At 38.6% G+C, this 19,066-nt stretch overlaps 1 protein-coding gene across 2 annotated transcripts in view; it reads left to right on the top strand.

Annotated features, from left to right (window-relative positions):
• Nucleotides 1-857: 857 nt before the first annotated feature.
• EMC2 (ER membrane protein complex subunit 2) overlaps nt 858-19,066 on the top strand; it is a 46,155-nt gene continuing 27,946 nt past the window's right edge. For both annotated transcript variants that reach the window (XM_074810384.1, XM_074810330.1), the window contains exons 1-5: nt 858-977; nt 7,705-7,818; nt 11,210-11,274; nt 15,627-15,712; nt 18,540-18,597. In XM_074810384.1, coding sequence (XP_074666485.1) covers nt 890-977; nt 7,705-7,818; nt 11,210-11,274; nt 15,627-15,712; nt 18,540-18,597 — 411 coding nt within the window. In that variant the 5' untranslated portion in view covers nt 858-889. The remainder of the gene's footprint in view (nt 978-7,704; nt 7,819-11,209; nt 11,275-15,626; nt 15,713-18,539; nt 18,598-19,066) is intronic.

Below are 19,066 nucleotides of genomic sequence, written 5' to 3'. Positions count from 1 at the left end.
CTTTTTAAAAACTAGGTTCTTTAGCATACATGAAGTTAAAAATCCATTGCCATTTTTTGAACATCTTCAGCAGGGATACATTTATTTCTTAACAACTATACAGTATTGAAATCGTGAGCTTTCTTTACTAAGAAACCCTTCATCTTCGTGACTGGTGGTCAGCAGAAGCCACAGTGTTGGAAAAGAAACGGTGGTGAGGAGACAGAGGTGGGCACAGCCGGCGGCGGCCCAGCTCCCCGCTGTAGGGGCTTCTCTGACTCATCGCCAGAAATGTGTCTCCGTGGGGGTTCGCTGCGCTTGGGGCGCCTGGAGCAAAGGCGCACAAACGGGTGGTTCGTCATCCCCGGCTCCAGGAGCCCAGGGGCGTGACACGCACCCGCGGCTCGCAAGCTGGAAACAAGCAGGCGGCTCCCCATGCGGCGAGTAGGCAAGGTGTAAAACTTGGAGCCACGCGAACTGGACTTGGAAAGTTTATGTGGATTATAAAACAGGAGAAATCAATCTGCAGCCTTTAGTGCCACCTCCGGTTTAGGCTTTGCGTGTTTTAATTCCGCTAAACCAGGCCCCTCCGGCCGCGGGCAGGACAAGCACAGGGTGCCACGAGCAAGGGGATCCCGCGTCTCCCCCGGTCACTGCACTCTCGAAGCAGACACAGACCCCCAAAGGCCACGCGGCACAAGCGCCAGCCTTTGACCTCCCTGTCCCTGCCAGCTGCGGTTCTTCGGGGACGCGCGCCCCTGCGGACGGGGGCGGTGGGCACCCGCAGCGGCCCGGCCGGGCGGGCGTCAGGCAGGCCCCGGGCTCCCCCGCCTCGCCGGGCCGCTGCGCCGCGTCGGGCCAGAGCGGGCCGGGCCGTCCCCGCCGCGGGGCGCCGCCCGCCCTCCCGCCAATGACGGCCGGGGCCGTCACGCGGCGCGTCACGCGGGCGGCCGCCAAGATGGCGAAGGTGTCGGAGATGTACGACGTGACTTGGGAAGGTAACGTCGCGCCCAGCCGGCGGCCTCCCGGGCGGGCCCGCGCCGACCGACCGACCGACCCCCGGCAGCAGCGTGGGGGCGGCGGTGCCCCCACCTGCGCGGCGCCCCCTGAGCCCCGCGGCGCGGCGGGTCCGGGCCAGGCCGGCGCCCGGGCCGCGGCTGCCGGTGCCGGGCGGTGGCGGTCCCCAGGCGGGGTCGGCGGTTCCGGCAGCTGCTGGGCGCCTCGGGCTGCGGCCGGTGTCCGCGGGCCCGCCGGCCCGTAACGCGCACGTCGCCCCGGGAGCGGAGAAGGAGGGCCCGTGCCTGTGTCCGGTGCGCGGCGGAGCTGCCCTGCTGGAGCGCTCTCCCCGAGCGCCGGGGCGGGCGGGGCCCTCCAGCCGCTGCCTGCGCTTTGCGGGGACGGAGCGCCGTTTGCCCGGGGGGCGGCGGCGGGACGTTCCTCCCGGCCCTGCTTCCCGACCCCCCGGGACTGGTACAGCGCTCACGAGAAAAAGCGGCCCCGTGGTCGGGTCAGCAGCTCGTGTCACAGTTCACCTTTTGGAGCGTCTGAAAAATACCTGATGCTTCCCTAAAACCTGATGATAAGCGTTTGTGGAGCAACTCTCAGAAGCTCTGAAGTGACATAAAAGGTTTTGAAAATCCTGCTCCCCAGGTCTTTATAGCTTTCGTATCTGTTTGATCATAATGATTATTTCATATAGCAGTGCTTTTTGGCGTTTGCCTGACACTCTCAATAGCTCTTCTCCTGTAAGCAGTACCTGTTCGAATGTGAGTTCATACAGCACTCGAGCCCATTACAGTCTCCTGTCAGGAATAAATTAATGCTTCTTCATAATTTTGGCTATAAAGGGGGAACCTTTAGCTAGGTGGTCCCATACATTACAGACATTGTACACTAGAGAAGATAACGGAGACCGAAGCTGTGTGATCTTTGTTTTTTATTTATTTACTACTAAGCTGTGAAGAAATAATTGAGAAATAGAATCATTCCCTGAGCATAGATTATTGGTTAGTTTGGTTTTGTGGTATGGAGATAGGATGAACATTGCATGGGATGTATTTTAGCAGATGCCGGTAACTTGCCCATCAGAAATAGTCCCCGTCCTGTCTTTCTTGCGCCTTTTTCTGTAGGAATCTGAAGCAAAACAAAGTGGAATTTGAAATATTCCATTTTCGGCTCGAATTGCATCTATCTTAGAAAATATTTTAGCTGGGATTGAAGAAAATAGTGCTGTAACTGAATGATTAAGTATGAGGAAGAGGGCTTTCTTGCAGTGTGTCTGGTGGTTGGTTTATAGGTGGTTTTGCTCTGATATTTGGTTGCATCACTGTGATGTCATTAGACAAATTTAGCACTTGAGGAGAAGCTTGGTTCATTCTTTTGTATCTCTTGTGTGAAGGTATAGTGGTTGTGAAGCTCAGCTTGGATAGAGAGCAGGCAGGCCACTGTACCGGAAGAGAAGTTGTATGGAGCGTTACTGGTGTTACTTATAGGCTTTCCCAGAAGTTGCTCTAAAACAGCTTGTGTAAAACAGCCTGTGTAAAGAACTTTTCCAGCTTAACGTACATTGTTACAAAACCCCGAGATTTAGGGTTTCTTTCCTCCTATTGTTCTCAGGTGTCAGTCAGTGACAGGAAAGGGAAATGAGATTTTTCACAGGGTGTGTGGACTGTGGATACGTTTCTGTACATTTAGCTCTAGATTGGTTTGGTTTAGAGTATTGCAGAGTTGGTGTTTTTATCCTCTAAAGGCCAGGCATAGGATGCTCAAGCTTACTGCTTGCTGACTTGGCTAATTCGTACTGAGGTGAGCATCCAACACTTTAGAAATAACCTCCATATTCTGTTTCCAAGAGTTTTGATTGACATTTCTGGCATTGGGCAAGGTGCATAGTTTTGCATATGGTATGTTGAACCAGAAATTTTTGGGGAGCAGCTAGGCAGTTTTATCATATCAGCTTCTCAGTTGATATCTTCCAGTTTATGTCCAGATGAAAGTGTTGGAGCGTAGGGGAACGTCTGTGTTGGTACAAGGGGCTGTTTCCACTTTAGAGGCACACATTTGAAAAATTCTGTATTTTTTCCCTCTATTTTAAGGGGTGCAAAATAAAATGGAAATGAATGGAGTTCTGCAACAGACCATGCAAAGACTTGTTGGAGAAGAAGGCTTTTCTCTGTTCTTCATGTATACTTTAAGAGATCCCTGGTGCAATGAGGCTTTTCATGGGTGAGGTGATACCAGCGGTGTCGTGACCTAGTCCCTAAGCAAAGAACTTGAACACAGTTCTAGGAATTTAATGTAGATCATGTTGAATTTGTCCAAAATGCTTCATGTCTGTGAAACCAGGTGTATGGTTGGTATTCATTTGAAAGATGTCCTTCATATACTCAGTCCTTTCTAAACAAGATGGTTTTTGCTTACATATTGCTCAAAGATGAAACTCTGATTGGAGGTCAGGAAAGAAGAATACAAATTCGATACAGTTTGTACCTTGCTTCACTTTTCACTCAGGTTCTTTGTCACAAAGGTGGGAGTTTAACCATGATTAAATTTTATGTTAGGTAAATGCATGGTACAGGTGGTTAGGAAAGATAACTGAAAATAACTTGTTTTCCACTGTTGAAGCTGTTGTCTTTATGTTTCTTTTTTTACTTTACTGCTGCATCTTGAGCTTTAAAGTGTATTTTGAAATCTGTCAAGTACAAAAACCTCTCATTTAACTTCAGTGGACTTAGATGATCCAAACGTGGTTTCAGGGTGCTATAGTATTAAAAGAAATGCTTATATATGGATATGCATTACATATTTTACAGTTTATTTGAGATGAAGGTGATATGTTGCTCCTTTTCTTTTGGTCATTGTTGCTAATTATCCCGTAGAAAGTGGCATTATATTTCCTGCTTCCTTCATATTTACAAGAACTAGAAACTATGTGGAGTGACAGGGAGCCAAGAATTGCAGGTCTGGCAAAGAAGCATGATGTGGTAGGTCAGCACATCCGTTGTAACTGTGCAGCTTCTTATAGGAGTCTCTTAAGCTATGTAGAACTTCATAGAGACCATTCATAAATATTTAATATGGTTTCAGTGATGCATTAAAGATGAATTTGACCTGTGAGTGGAAATATTAAAAACCCTGAAGAATTTAAAAAAAATACACCTGTATAACTTCATGTTAGGAGCAGGTTTTGGAGCACACAGTTTAGATTGCCTGTGCAGAATTTGTGTGATATGCAAACAAGAAGCAGTCACGGTAGTCAAGAACTAATAAAATAACAATTGGCTTTCACAGAAAACTCATCTGACATGTTGTCAGAATTGGACAAAATAAACCAGGTTTTCTCTTCTTTCTTTACCTTGCACAGAAGCATAATAGCATTAAGATCTCAAACCCAGCTAAGATGAAGCAGTGACTCTTGGCTAGTGGTAGGCGAGCTTTCTGGACTTTGAATGCTGGAGCAGCAACTTTTGTTTCAGTCCGTAATTCTTCGCTGGATATCAAAACCAGAAAGAGAAAGGGATGGCATATTCTGTGAACTAGATTTCTTTTAATATAAATTGAAAACAAGTGAAAAGAATATTATATGTAAGATTTTTAATAGCTCATGATTGTTGCTTAAGTTACTTAAGTTTTCTGGATCTTTAAATTAGTATTACTATTTTCTGTATTAAAAATTGCACTGCTTAAGTAGTGGCACATTAACTTTTTGTTATATGTTTATGAGAGACTGTTTTCAAGGAATTCTTTGTAATTTTTGAAAATATGAAACGCTTTATAAGATTAATTTTAACAGTCTGTTTATGTGAGACCATTTTCTTGCAAATGTCTGTATCGAGGAACATAACAAAGAAAATCCCAAACAAATTTAAGAACTGAACACTTCTATCTTTAATGTCTCTAGACATTAGACTCCACTCTAGATGACAAAATTGGTTCCTTCCTATGACTTTGTATGGAAAGACTCTAAGGAATAGGAAACAGTAACATTTCATCTCTATCATACATAATCTGTGTGCAGTTAAGTGTTGGTGAGGTGTTTTTGTTGTGTTCTGTGCTGCATTTGCTTGCTTTTAGGTATTCCTGATTCTCAGTTGTAATCAAAGGGACAGATCACTTACTCTGGACTTTATATATGAATTTGTGGGATTACAGAAGGCAAAGGTGAGGTGCTGAGATTTTAGTTGAGGCCACTTTGAAAGCTGAGTTGTCGTGGTAAGAGGCAGCATCTGCAGTGCCCAGCTGAGCTGCCTTTGCCTCTGCCTGCACCTGCAAAGCACCGGTCAGGCATCCGGGTGAGGCCGGGGGTCTGCAGACCCACAGAGAGCAGTCGCCAGGCCATTGCACACCCTGTGCGTTTAGGTAAACTTATTGAATCGGTGGATTTTTGAGTTTTTTAGTTTGATTCATATTTTGTAAGGTGAGAGTGGGTGGAGCTGAGGTGTGGTGGAAGATTTGTTGTCTGTAACAGAAGAACAATATACAAATGAGCTCTAGAAATGTAATGGTTATGGGGTCCCGGAGTGACTGCCCGTGGTAGCAGTTATATGTCAAGGTAATATTTTGGAGTATGCAATGTATGTCTCCGCTAATAGGGGTAACTACCTTAATTTTAATCAGGTGCTTTTAGATATCCAGGACTTTAAAACTGTGATCCAACTAAACAAGTATAAGTAATTTTAAGAGAGTTACTTCATATCTGGTTGCTCAAGCCAAATTAACTGATGCCTTAACAGACACAACAATAAAGCACGTTATTTCTTTTGGCTTGATGTAGACTGCTTGCATGTTTTCAGGAACAGCAAACATTGTGGCAAGTGTGTCTTCTCCTTTGATCTGGTAATGTTTTGATTTATATGTGCAAAACTTGGTAATTTAAAAGAACCTAAGACTAAAACAAGTGTAACAATTACTGGGGACCAGCCTATACATGTCACAGGAGTAATTGTAATTAAAACTAGACATTTCTGTAACATTTTTTTTTTTTTGTAAAATCCCCAATTGCTACTGCCCAACCTTGTATTACATGCTGTGTGTAGGTTTGCCTCCAAGACTTAAAGTATTGGCTGACTCTTTCGGCAGCTTTCTTAGAAAAAAAAATTGTTTGACAACATTGTAAAAAGCCTTGCCTAAGTTTTACTGCAGTTTTTAGCATTTTCTTTCTTCTACCTTTTACTTAAAATTCAGTATTTCTAAAACTAACAAGCCTCTCAATAGATTCACATTAACGAGAACATTTTTTTTTCTTTGCTTTCAGTCATCAGCTGATATACTATTCTCTGTCCTGCAGTTTTTTTCCATTGGTGTAAATGCTGTACTTGGGTGATCAATGGTAGATATAAGTTCTGTTAATACATAATTCAGACACTGTTCCATTTGGAATCACACTGGAGTGGAGGCATTGATAATTTCCAAGTAAATGAGTGGGTAGAAATCAGACAGCTTATTTATTTTTATGTGTTTAACTTGTCAGCTTTTGTGAATGTTTGTGTTCTCTCACATTCTTGCTGTCTAACTTTGAATTTCCAGGGACCATGATGTGTCTAGAACCATTTAACTTTACCCATGCATATGAAATATAACCCTGTGGTGGTTTTGGTTGAATTTCAAAATACAAAATGTAGCACAGTAACAGTCTTATGAATGATCTGAGATCACTTCAGGTAGATGGAAGAAAGTTCAGTGCTTAGTTTTTAACTGTCAGTTATGTTAACTATGCATTTTGAAGTGCAAGAAAAACTGACAGTGTTTAGATCTATTGTGTTTGTTTTTCCAGCTGTTGTAAAGTTTAAAAAAAAATTGGCAACAGTTGTTGTGGTACCTTCGTATTAATAAAGCCACTGTCTAGTAACGAAAACTATTTTCCTTAACTTTCCTCAAAATTTGTTCTTGTATATGGAATATCTACATGTATATAAATGTGTATGTGTATATAAAATCACATTCTTACCAGTTTCCTGATCCAGAGGATAAATAAAACCTAGGCTAGGTAGTGCTCTCTAGCTGACTTCATGAGTATGCCTGCTCTCTTGGAGATCTGATCCATGGTAATTGTACTCTTGAAACAAAAATCCTAACGCTAAAATAAACCGTCTTTTCTATCTTACCTAGATAGTGATAATTTTTATACCTTTGGACACTTCCCTGGTATAGAAAGCCTTCGCTTCCATGTCTGCCTTTTTAGCAGCTCCTTTCCGTAGGATCGTGTAGATTCTTTTCAGAGTGAAAGTTTGCAACATTTTGCTTGCAATGACAAACGTGAGTAGTGATTGAGTTCTCACAGTTTTTCTAATATTTCAAGTGAAAATTTATTCACCTGGAGCAGCAATGCAATTTTAGTACTGTTTGGAAATACAAGTGTGAAAATACTGGGGAGAAATCTCTCATAGCCTATTTTTCCTAACCATGGGTAATGTTCATTAAATTTTATTATTTATTGCATAACTAGGTATAAGGGGTTTTTTACTGCATATGTTACTAACCTGAGAGAGGGTAAACTTAGAAGCTGAGTCGACTGAATTAGAGCATGAGCATGGTTTGTGTGATACAGTTGCAGAGGTCTGGTACACCTATCTGTTCTCTAGGAGTTCTCTTCTATTAGTAGAAGTCGCTGGTTTAGATCTGTTGCTCTCTAAACCCATTCTTCATATTTTCCAGAAATAAAATTTCCATTACTATCTGGAAACCTCAATATTTTCTTTTTCTTTTTTAACTCCTCTTTGCCCCCAGATATGCGTGATAAAATGAGGAAATGGAGGGAAGAAAACTACCGGAACAGTGAACAGATAGTGGATGTTGGAGAAGAGTTAATTAATGAATATGCGTCTAAACTTGGAGATGACAGTAAGTAAACAATAATTATTTTTAAAACTTCCATTGTCTGTTTTTGTTTTTTCTTTCCAACCTGTTTTATATGTCTGTGTTGCCTTTCTGTATCTGCTGATGTTGATGAAATATATATTACTTTCTTAGTGTAATAGGCTTCCAGAATTCCTAGATTAATTTCCTTCCCAAATTTCCAGATTCATTTCTTTCCCAAATATGGGCTGCAGTGAAAACAGATGGAAAAATTACCTAATAGAACTGTTAGTTTGCTATATTAGTAGTTAGACCATTACGTGAAAACTCAGTGTGAAACTATTATCTAGCTGTCATTTGAGTGATTCTCTGTTCTTCAACATTGCAGCAAAAATAGAAAAGTATATTTTTACAACAGAGAAAGCTATTCCTTAGTCGAGTCATACATACTACAGGAATTAATGTTAAGGCTGTTTTTATTATAACATTTCATTTGTGATATTATAGTTGATGGTAAATCTAGGTTTCTACTATCCATGAAATTACTATTTTCAGGGGATTTTAACTACACTAATTTCAGTAGACAGAAGCTTGGATATAACTTTCTCATTAAAAGAGAATTGTTTAGAAACATGCACAGTACAGTAGCACTCTTTACTATAAGCATAAAATAAAACAAACTATAACAAAGTGCTATCAAGATTGTATAGGTTTGCATATTAATCTCACACAGGTTTTTATTTTAATGCTCATTCTTCTTTCTTCTTTTTCCCTTTTTTATAATTCAGGTGATTTAGCACAGACATTCTTTAATGCATTTCTCTTGTAGTTATTCCATTTTATTAACTGCTGTTATATAGTCAGAAGTGGATTTTAGCAACCACAGTAGTGCATTATATTTACTAATAAGTTACAGTATTCCATATGATTAACTTTGTTCAGCTTTAGTAAGTTAACTTTAATTTCAAATACCTAACTTCATACAGTATTCCAGGTATTAAAATCCATGTAGTCATTTCAGAAAGACACTTTGCCTCTTTTTCTTGTCAGGTAGGAATCTTTTGATACTGGGTTTGGGGTTTGGCAGGTGGGATTTGTTTTATATTGATGCTTTGCTCTGGTTCTGACTTGCACCCTCCAAGCTGTAATTCTGCTCTGGAGTTTTTTCTGTTGTAAGGAACTTGGCCACTGCAAATGTTGTACTTTTGTGGGTATAAATACATGGATAATGTACCCGAAGTACCATGTATTGAAGACACCTCGGCGCATAGCAGTAAGTTGTGAAGTGTCTTTGGAGGGTCAGTGCCTGAAGAAGATACTGCACTGTGAGGGGGTCTTGCGCTGTAACTGTGAGAAATAGGCTTGTTTTCAGACTGCATGGGTAGGCTTAATACACCCACCTGCAAGAGAGTTGTGGGAGGTGCCCTCTGCTGTAGTAGAACCTTGAGAATTAACCCTGATTTTACTTTCTTCTTACCATGTTGCTAGTAATTTATGAGAATTGTGTTTAAGTAAGAAGTTGCTGAGGAGCTTGATATTCCTCTCAGATCTTACTGATGCTTTTCTGAAACACTGTTCTCAGTAATACAGGCTCAGACATTCCTTTCTTGTCAGTGTTGAGTTTGTCCTTCTTTTCAAGATACAGGTATTTTATTCTTTCATAAACATGACATTCAGGCTTCATTAGATAAATTTGCTGCAATGTTCCTGAGGTTCTTAGCCAATCCATAAAAGTATCTGAAATCTATTTGCATATTCTCATTCTGTTTATTTTTTTTAAAAAGTATCAGAATGGCAACTGTATACAATTTTAAAAGCAAACAAACAAAAACCACCAACAAAAACCCAAACACCGACCTAGAATTCTTTCTTGGGTAGCCATGGAAGGTGAATGAGTTGTATGTGATGGATGTTAGTCTAGTTGCTTCATGTGTTTTCAGAAAATACCTGGATATTACAATGGCTGATTTCAGAATGCATATAGAAGGGAAAATAATGAATGCAATGGGGTAGATTATCTGGGTATCTCTGTAACCTGCCTCCTCAGGCAGAAGACACCCAATGTAATTGGGGAAAAAAAATTACCATTATTAAGAGTTTTAAAAAATAACTTACTGAGTATTCAGTCTAGGGGGTTAGGTTACTATTATCCACATCATAATTTTAATGAAAATTTGAGATTTTCTTATGGACAATCAGTAGTTCAAAGCTGTAGAGTTGGACTTTAAAGTAGAGGAATAAGACCTTTGGCTTCCCTTGTTGGGTTTTTTTGGGGGTTTTTTTTAAGCTTGAACAAGAAAGTCCTAATACAGATTAAAAAAAACAGATCCCTCTGGACTGGTTACTTGATTCTCTTACAAATGTTCTTTTGCCTAATACCTGACACTAACCTGTGCTAGGGTTAGAGTATCAAACTAGGGGTTTGATCGAATGGGGAGAGCCATTTCATAAACTACAAAAGTACCTTATTCTTGTGTTTAGAACTTTTTTGAAAAACATAATATATAATTTATATCATGGCTGTATGTTATCTGTATTTTGTCTATATCTATGTATTTTTACATTCATAGAAAAAATGTACACGTTATATAATAAAATAGAATATATGTCTTACAGATAGTTCCAGTGGGCAAGAGGTGTTACAGGCAAGTTAATGCCTGTTTCTCTTCTTTTGTATACTTAGAAAGAAATAGTATTTTCTTTAATAACTAGTGGAAATCATATCATAGAAACTTTTTTATAGGGCCTTTGTTATTTTAATTGTTTGGGGTTTTTTTATAATTTTATTTTTGAATACATCTGCTTCTGTTTCAGTTCTGTGAAATAACTGAGTTGCACCTGATTGTATTTACATTAGTTCAAAACACTTAGTACTTCTAATACTCACATTACATGTTTCGCTCTACCATAACTTCCCTTTTGTGCAGCTTGTGTAGCTACATTGTTAAGTTCTGTATGTTCAAGAACTCGGTAGGCCTAGAACAGAAATAATGTGGTCTGTCAGTGATTTAGAGAAATTGTTCAACTCCAGGAAGAAGGCAACATTTGTAGGACTTTCAGCAGTGAAACAGTTAAGGGAAATTTGTTTCCTTTCTAGTCCAAGTGGCTGTTCCCCAGGTCTGATCAGAGAGCCAGTCCTAATGGGGATCTGCTTAGAAGACTGCAGCTATTATGTTAGGAAGAGGAGAGAATTAGAGCTTTTTAGCCTTTCAAGATGTCAAAAGCTACTTTGTTACTAAAAGCAATAAAATTGCTTAAATGCATTTTTAATTAATTCCAGCAGTTTTTTAAAATGGCCCTGTTTCAGTACTGATCCACGGGAGTAGAAGGGAAAAAAATATATGGACGATTCATTAATCTTATTTACATTGTATGTGTTTCCCATTATCTTAAAAAAAAATAAATTATCTGCATTTAATGTCTCTTTTGTGTCCAGTTTGGATAATATATGAACAGGTGATGATTGCTGCCCTGGACTGCAGTCGAGATGATTTGGCATTGGTAAGTTTTCAAGCTGACTTTTCCCTTAAACCTTAAATTTTCTTCCTGGGTATCTCTTCCAGATAGTTCTTTGGACAGTTATAGGATATTCTGAACTCCACAGCTTGGACTTGTAGAATATCTATCGAGAAATACACTGCTGGGAAGAAACTGCCTCCACCCACCTTCTCTAATGTGTAACTTTTGTTTAGACAGATCATGTCTCTTCCAATAGCCGTGAAAATATTTACAGCTACTCTGGCGTGGGCTAAATGTCAAGAATAATATTGAAGTTGCCATATTTTACAGAGACTGTGTGTTTATTGAAAACCTCTCAAATTATATTGTTTTTTTGAATGTTTTGAGGTAAAATGTCCTGTCATGAATATCATATTATGTGTCATGTTGGCTATCATCAAAGAAAGTCATTGACATGTTGGAGCAAGTCTTCAAGATGAATAAGGAGCTGGACTGCATAATGTATAAGGAAAGGCTGGGAGGTGGGTCTGGGTCTGGGTTTATTAAGTCTTGAGAAAGCTAAGAAGGGATTTTATTGCTATTTTTGTACTAATGGGAAGGTATAAAGAAGGTGAAGACAGATTTTTGTAGATGTGCAACAAAAGGCAAGTGTGAGAGACCTAAGCTGCAACAAAGGAAATTCTAATTAGGTATTAGGAAAAAATTTTTAACAATGAGATTAGTGAACATTTGGAACAAGTGGCACAGAGAAGCTGTGGAATCTGCTTTGGAGATGCTCAGAAATGGATTGGGACATGGCCCTACACTGACTTGGTAGCTGGCTCTGTTTTGAGTGGGGATTTGGAGTAGGTAACCTCCAAAGGCCCCTTGCAATACAAATTATTCAGTGATTCTTGATAAAAATATTTTTAATGGATAGTTGGGTTTAGTCAATTTGTATGCAAATTTATTTGAATTATACAAATAACAATTTAGATAAAATGAGTTTATTTGGAACTATAACACATGTTCAGTAGATTAAAAATGAAAAAACACCAGAACAAACAAAAAACTCAGCAAAATTTAGCTAATCCTCTAAAGGCGGCAACTGAAGAAGGCAAAACTGTGTTTTGCAGGCAAATTTTTATAATCTTTTCATCCCTTCTTCACAAAACCCTGGGAAAAAAAACATGAGCTTGTTTTATGCCCTGAAAGCCAGCAAGCTTGAGTTTATTCTGAGAAAAAAGATATTTTCAGGAGTTCAGGTCTTTCATGGGGATTACTCTTTCAGTGCCTTGTTCTCTGTCAGATGGCAAAATACCCCATAAAGTCTTTGAGCTTCATATGATGTCAGCTGGGTGAAACTTAATGGTCTGTGATATACAAGGGGTCAGACTAGAGGATGTAATTGGGAGAAGGGCAATTTGAAAGTAGGCAGAACTAGACAAGTTTATCTTGCATCCCACATGTATATGGTAAAATGGAGTACACTGGAAAATACAGCACAACATGCTGAACTTGTCATGAACCCACTGAACTTCCCTTTCTTTTGTTCCTCAGAAGAAAATGCTGTTGTAGTATAGCTGTCTGTTTAAACAAAAACAAATAGATTTACTGTTTAAATAAATATATTTCTGTGTTCTGATTTATATCTAAAACAGTTTTGGTCTTTATTTTCAGGGTCTTTTTAGGAAGACTTTCACAAAATTGTTGAGGGAGCCAGTGTTGAAAGATCAGTTGTGAAACACTATTTATTTTTACTAACCCTGGCAGGGATTTTAAATTTCAGTTTCTGTGCCCTCTAAGGAATATTGCGTGAGATGAGGGAGTGCAACATTTTATATGCAGCTCAGAAAGGAGGTTAAAAGCTTAGAGAGAAACTTAATTGGTTTTTTGTGGTTTTTTTTTTTTTTAAATCTGATTGATTTATAATAAAGAAGTAGTTAGTTCAAACAACTCAACATCATATGTGGCTTTTTGCTACAGTTGTAGCCCCAAGGTAGACAAACAGCTTTGGAACTTCTGGTTTTTAGCAGTGAGCTTTTGATAGCTGTGATGCATATTGCTTAGGGGGATAGGACTCATCTGCTCCAAATAAGGAGTCTGAGGTGGTTTTCAGAGCCATTTATCTGACTTTTGTTTTTTCTTTTTCTTTCCTCTTTCTATTATGGTTGTCCTCTCTGTCCTGCACAAAATGACTATGGGTAATGGGTAACCTTGCTGCAATCAGCCAGTTCTTTCATGTCCATGTTTTAGTGAAGTCACCTACTGTTGGCAGGCAGTTACACTACCAGTGTTTTACATGCTGAAGTCCAGGTTTATATTTCTTTGCCTTTTTAGACCTTTAAAATTAAAACCTGTGTGATTAAAAAGTCAGCAAGCAAATTAACTGCAAATTAAAGTTTCACATACAGATGAGATTTGCCATTGTAACTGCTGAGTTTCTCAGAGAATCTAGAAAGTAGATTATTGACGTAGGGCAGAACCAATCCTCAATAGCACAAATGATTATGGGGATTACAGGTTAAATTTAAAAAGAGAATATTCAGTGCTGCTGAGTCCAGAACATTTTGAAGATATGGCTAGTGTAGTTTATTCATGCACTTTTTTCGAAAGAGTTGCAGTGAGTTGTTCATGACTGTCTCACAGCTTTTCATGTCACTTTATTGTGTGTGATGTCTGAATCTACAGGAGTTTATTTGAGCCTTGTGGGTGCTGTATTTGGTTGAATGCTTGTGTAGTCAGATCTAATGTGAACAATTCTGTTCTTGTAGTACTCCTGCGCTTCAGTGCGACTTCATCAGCTTTTTTTATATTGTTGGTGGGGTTCTTCTAGATATAAAAGTCCATCTGTAGATTGTGGAGTTTAGTATTACTGCAAATGTTACGATTTTTGCCATTTAAAAATTTTATTGGAGAAAAACTGTGTATGTTTTTATACTGAAAATCACTGCCCTTTGGGATTCCCAGATCACTGAACCACGGAATGGATTTAATGTCTGCAAAAGTTCTTTTTAAAATGTAGAAGGTTGTTTGGATTGTAAAAGCTGGAATGAAACTGCTTTTCTGTAGTTTTATGTAAATTTTCCTGTCTCTTAAGAACATGGATTAGTTCAGTCATGTAACGTGCTGCTGAGTACGTGTAGTGTTTCGTTACAATTTGTTGTCCAGAGCAGCAGCAGTTCACCTATACATCACTCAGTGCCAGTAAACTTTCTGTACTAACCCAGAGTCTTGTTATGTGAAATTGCATTGTTGAGATCTTGGTTCATTGGAAACTAAAATGATAATGATGAAAATTTTCTGTGCTTACTTGAGGCTAAGCATTACTTCTTTGATTACTCTTTCCTTTCTCTCTTCCTTCTCTGTTTTTTTGCATATGGAGAGATGTGAATATTTCTCTTTGCTGTGCTCTAGCAACCTGTTTATCTACAGAGACAGAGAGGAAACCTACTAATTTTTACTGATTTGTTTCTGTATTTTTCCTTTGACTAGTGGGTGTGATGAGATGGAACAGATTATGTAGGTAGGCCTTTGCTAGGTATGAAGAACAAGTTTATAAACTGAGTTGTATAAATAAATGCGTGAAAAAGGAGGATTCTGTATGAAGCTTTTAATGTGATTCAAACCACTGGTCTTTTTGAGAGCCTGGGAACTGTCCTGCCCCCCACCGTAATGAGTCAGTTAGTTACAAACTTTGCAGTGCTATCTAGCCACATTCATGATATGGTTAGTTTGCTCTGGGGAAGTTGTGACTCAGTCTCTCTACCAAACATATTTTTTTTGCTAATCCAGAGAAATCTGCCTGTGATGAATTTCTTTTATCCAGGCCAGGTGTCTCATTGATTTCAGAGTTAGAAGCTATGCCTGTTTTGTCAGCAGGCTCAACCCAGGCCAGTGGCAAACATTTTCTTTGGATTTCAATTTTTATTTTAAAAATAAATACAGAGCATAGTATTAGCATAGTTTATTCCATTGTAAGATATCCATTTATTAAAGAACCATCACATAAGCTCTTACCATCTTTATTTTGATTTTTTACTGTCTTGTGTTATTATGAGGCAACTAAGTAGCCCTCAAGTTTTAATAGTATCAGAACTATTTTAGTAGGTGAGTTTAATTTTCTGGACAAATAACTATTTCCAAGAAGGCCTGACTATCTAATGACCTGTATTGAAAATTTTTCTTAGAATTTGTCTTCTAACAGACAAAGCTGCAGTTTCTAAGTTTTCTTTATCGATACATGTTATTGGTTATTTCAAAAATTGGTATTTGCTTTTACTTAAAAGTGCCATTTCAGATTGTTGAACTCATCATCATCCAAAGGCTACTTTTTGTTTTGTTTTTTTTTTTTTCTTCCAGCTTCCATGTAGATAATTATATTCACAATAGTATTTTTGGTTTTATTTGTATAGTTTTGTCTTCAGGAGCTAAGGCGACAGTTTCCTGGGAGCCACAGAGTTAAACGATTAACTGGAATGAGATTTGAAGCTATGGAAAGGTAAAACCTGAGTTTAAAAACCATGTAGTTTCTGTCAGGAAAGGTGCTTGCTATTTCTTAAAAAGGAATTCAGGCACCATAAAAACACAGTGAAGCAATGCTGGGTAGTTTCTTTATAGAAAATAATGATGTGCATGATCATATTATAATGTTTAGACATTTTTATTGCATTTTTGTGTGTATTACATGTGTTACATTTTTGCAGTTTCCCATCAGATTTCATAGATGAAAAAGATCTCTTACTCCACAACATAAGTTATTGTACAGTAAAACACTAGGCACTTTTTTAACAAAGTCTGAGAGGTATATGTTTCATCTCACAGAGCTAGAGTAGCATGTGAAAATCAGTGCCAGCATTTTTTTGCCTTTGTTGTTCTTCTATGCTCCTAATTACTGCAGGATGTAGCTCTTTTCCCTTGTTTTCTGAGTGTGGATAAATTGAGTAGAGCTTAATAAGGATTAAATCTATAGAGTTAGCTATAGAAACAACTCAAAAAAGCATGTGGAATAGAATGGCAGAACCTTTTAAAATGATCTACAGAAGTGTTATAACATACTAAGTTTAACAGGAATTATTAAAATAATGAACAGCTTAAAACCTTACAGTTTTCCATGAGGAAATGACCTCAGGGCTTGAGGTTGACATTTATTGCCTCCCTTTCTCCTTTGGATACATCTTTGATAACAACAGTCTGTTCTAATACACTTGTCTTGAGTGTTGAGAAGGACTTCCAGCTTCCAGTGCCTTTGCATGGTAGCAAATCTATTCCATGCCACATTTTGCATACGGAGTTGGTGAGATTTGGAGCTTTTGGGTCATCTTTATATGAAGGAATTGGAACTTAGAAGTAAGCCCCTAAATGCCTTTTTTAAAAATTTATTTATTAAGCAGATGTTCTTCATCCATTGCATCCTTGTAAAATTAACTTTTAAAATGTTACTCAGTATGAGCCACCAATGAATGCTTGTTGCTTGGATCAAAAAGTGAATAACTAGATTCCACAACTACAGGAGCAGGCGGGGCAACTAGATGTTCCATGTTTCACACTCACTATATATCAAATACACATTTATGAACAATCTCCATTAAACTTAGCTCTCTTCCTGTCTTCATTTGATGTAGCGTAGGAAGACAGTGAGAGAATGACAGCAGATATCTCCCCTTTCCAAAACCTATTCAGAAGTGTAAAAGATCATAATTCTGTTCAGGCTAATGTGATTGCATCGAAGATGTTATTGCATGGGAACAGATCTTTGTGGGAGATGACTGGAGCACAAAAATTATGTGTTGTTTCAGCAGTGAAGTGAGATTGAGCCACAGTTTTCCAAAACTGCTCATAAAAATTCTTGACAAACTGTCAGGTTAGATCATTGAGATTGGAATATCAGGGGAACAGAGGTGTTAACAAAAGATGAGGTTTTGTCTTCATAGATTTTATCCAGAAGTCAGAGGAGAAAGAGGCTTCAGCTCTGGGTTGCCTTGAACAGGAACCCATCTGCTGGTGCTCTGAGCCGTGCCCTGGAGAAGTCTGTCTCTCTCCACTGACTATAAATGAAGCCTAGGGAGACTTAGGCTGGAGGGATCACATTTTCAGTTGAAGAAGTGAGCTTCTTGTTAAATTCTGAGTGACTTGTGGGAGTTGATAAGATCCTCCCTTCCCCATCAGGAAGAGGAAACAGTGAAGAACATTCCTGTAGACTGAGACATCCCTGTAGATACTTGCTAATCAAAAGAAAAATATTCTGGAACTTCACCCTCTAAAATGGGATTATGGCCATCATGTTCAGTCTTACAAAACACATTGGATAAAGTACCAACTAACAGGGAACACGAATACAGCATTTTACATCATGTCTACTCAAGCCTGTAGCTGTCACCTTCTACTTGTTTCTGCTTTTGTACTTTCTTTCACATTTGTTCTCATACCTTATGGTAACTGGACTGGATAGCTGAGCTATGTTAATGCCAGCAGTGCTTAGGGAACATTGAGAGTATGTAAATGGGTGTCCAAGATGAGAAGGGGATGTGTAGCATCAAAATCAGTCAGCAATACCTCTGAAAAACTACTTGTCAGGCTACACATGAAGACACAAAGTATGCTCTAGTTATGTGGTGATAGCATAACAGCTGTGTAGTCAAATGTGTTTTGAATTGAATTATTTCATTTGTCCAGTTTGGGTCATGTACACAGCTGGCTGAACATACAGATCTGTTTCCCAGAAGGTTTAAAGCATTTATAGCAGCTGGAGTAACCTTTTTTGAGCATACTTCAAATAGCAGAATTAATTAATAAAACCTATGTCGTGATGGTAGAAAACATCTTCTTTCATTTATGGTGTAGTCTAGGGGTGGACTCTTATGTGAATCCCCCCAGTTTACTGTATGCAGCTGCTTATACTTTTATAAAAACAGAAGAAACTTACATGAAGTTTTAAATTACAATAGTGAACTGAAAAATGATTATTTTGAATGGTCTTTCAAATTTTGGGGTTTCTGTTTCTTGGGAGAGTTGGGATGTGATGATTGGACCTATTGGGTACAGAAAAAGAGAGAACAGATAGGAGAATAAAAAATTGGGTGTAAAATATATAAGTTGCTGCTGAAACATTATTCCATGAAGCAATTACTGTGTAATTTTTTAACTTGGTGACATAAAATACTGCTGTTCATATTTAGCACTCACTCAAGAGAATTTTGTATGAATATAGTTTGCTTAAATATATTCGATATAAAAAGTGCAGGAAGGTTATTAACTGTTGCAAGGACAGTCAGAAAGTCAGGAGTTTCTGTCTTAGCAAAATTAATGCAAATTATTTCTTTGAACAGGTATGATGATGCTATCCAGTTATACGATAGAATTTTACAAGAAGATTCAACTAACACAGTAAGTTTAAAAGATTTTTCTGAACTGCAGTGGTTTGTTGTTTGAAATTGTGATAACATTTTATGGGTTTCACTGTGGAAAAATGTGTGTCTGTATCACTGTAATTGTTTCCTTTAGTTACCTAGTATAATAACCTATGTTACCTTCATTAGAACAAATGACATTCATTTCATGATAAGGTGTGATGTAATACCTGCTTAAACATTGTATGTAGAAGACAGCATTATAAATAGCAACCTTTCTAGCAGTCTTAATAGGGTTTAGATTGGGCTTTTCCGTTTTTCCATTTGCCCTGAATGTTCAGTATTTAAAGGACCAATATAGTCTGCCATGTGTCTTCTGTCTTCCTAATGCTTAATCTTACTTAAAGATTAAGTACGAATATGCTCAGGTAATGCTTGAATAGCAGTTATTTTGATTTATTGTCTGGAACATTTTACTAGCTTTTGAATCAAAATACTATAAAGCT

Source organism: Strix aluco, chromosome 1 (genome assembly GCF_031877795.1).
Source record: "Strix aluco isolate bStrAlu1 chromosome 1, bStrAlu1.hap1, whole genome shotgun sequence".
NCBI lineage: Eukaryota > Metazoa > Chordata > Aves > Strigiformes > Strigidae > Strix > Strix aluco.
The sequence above is the reverse complement of the archived record's forward strand: the minus strand, read 5'-3'. Positions and strand labels throughout refer to the sequence as shown.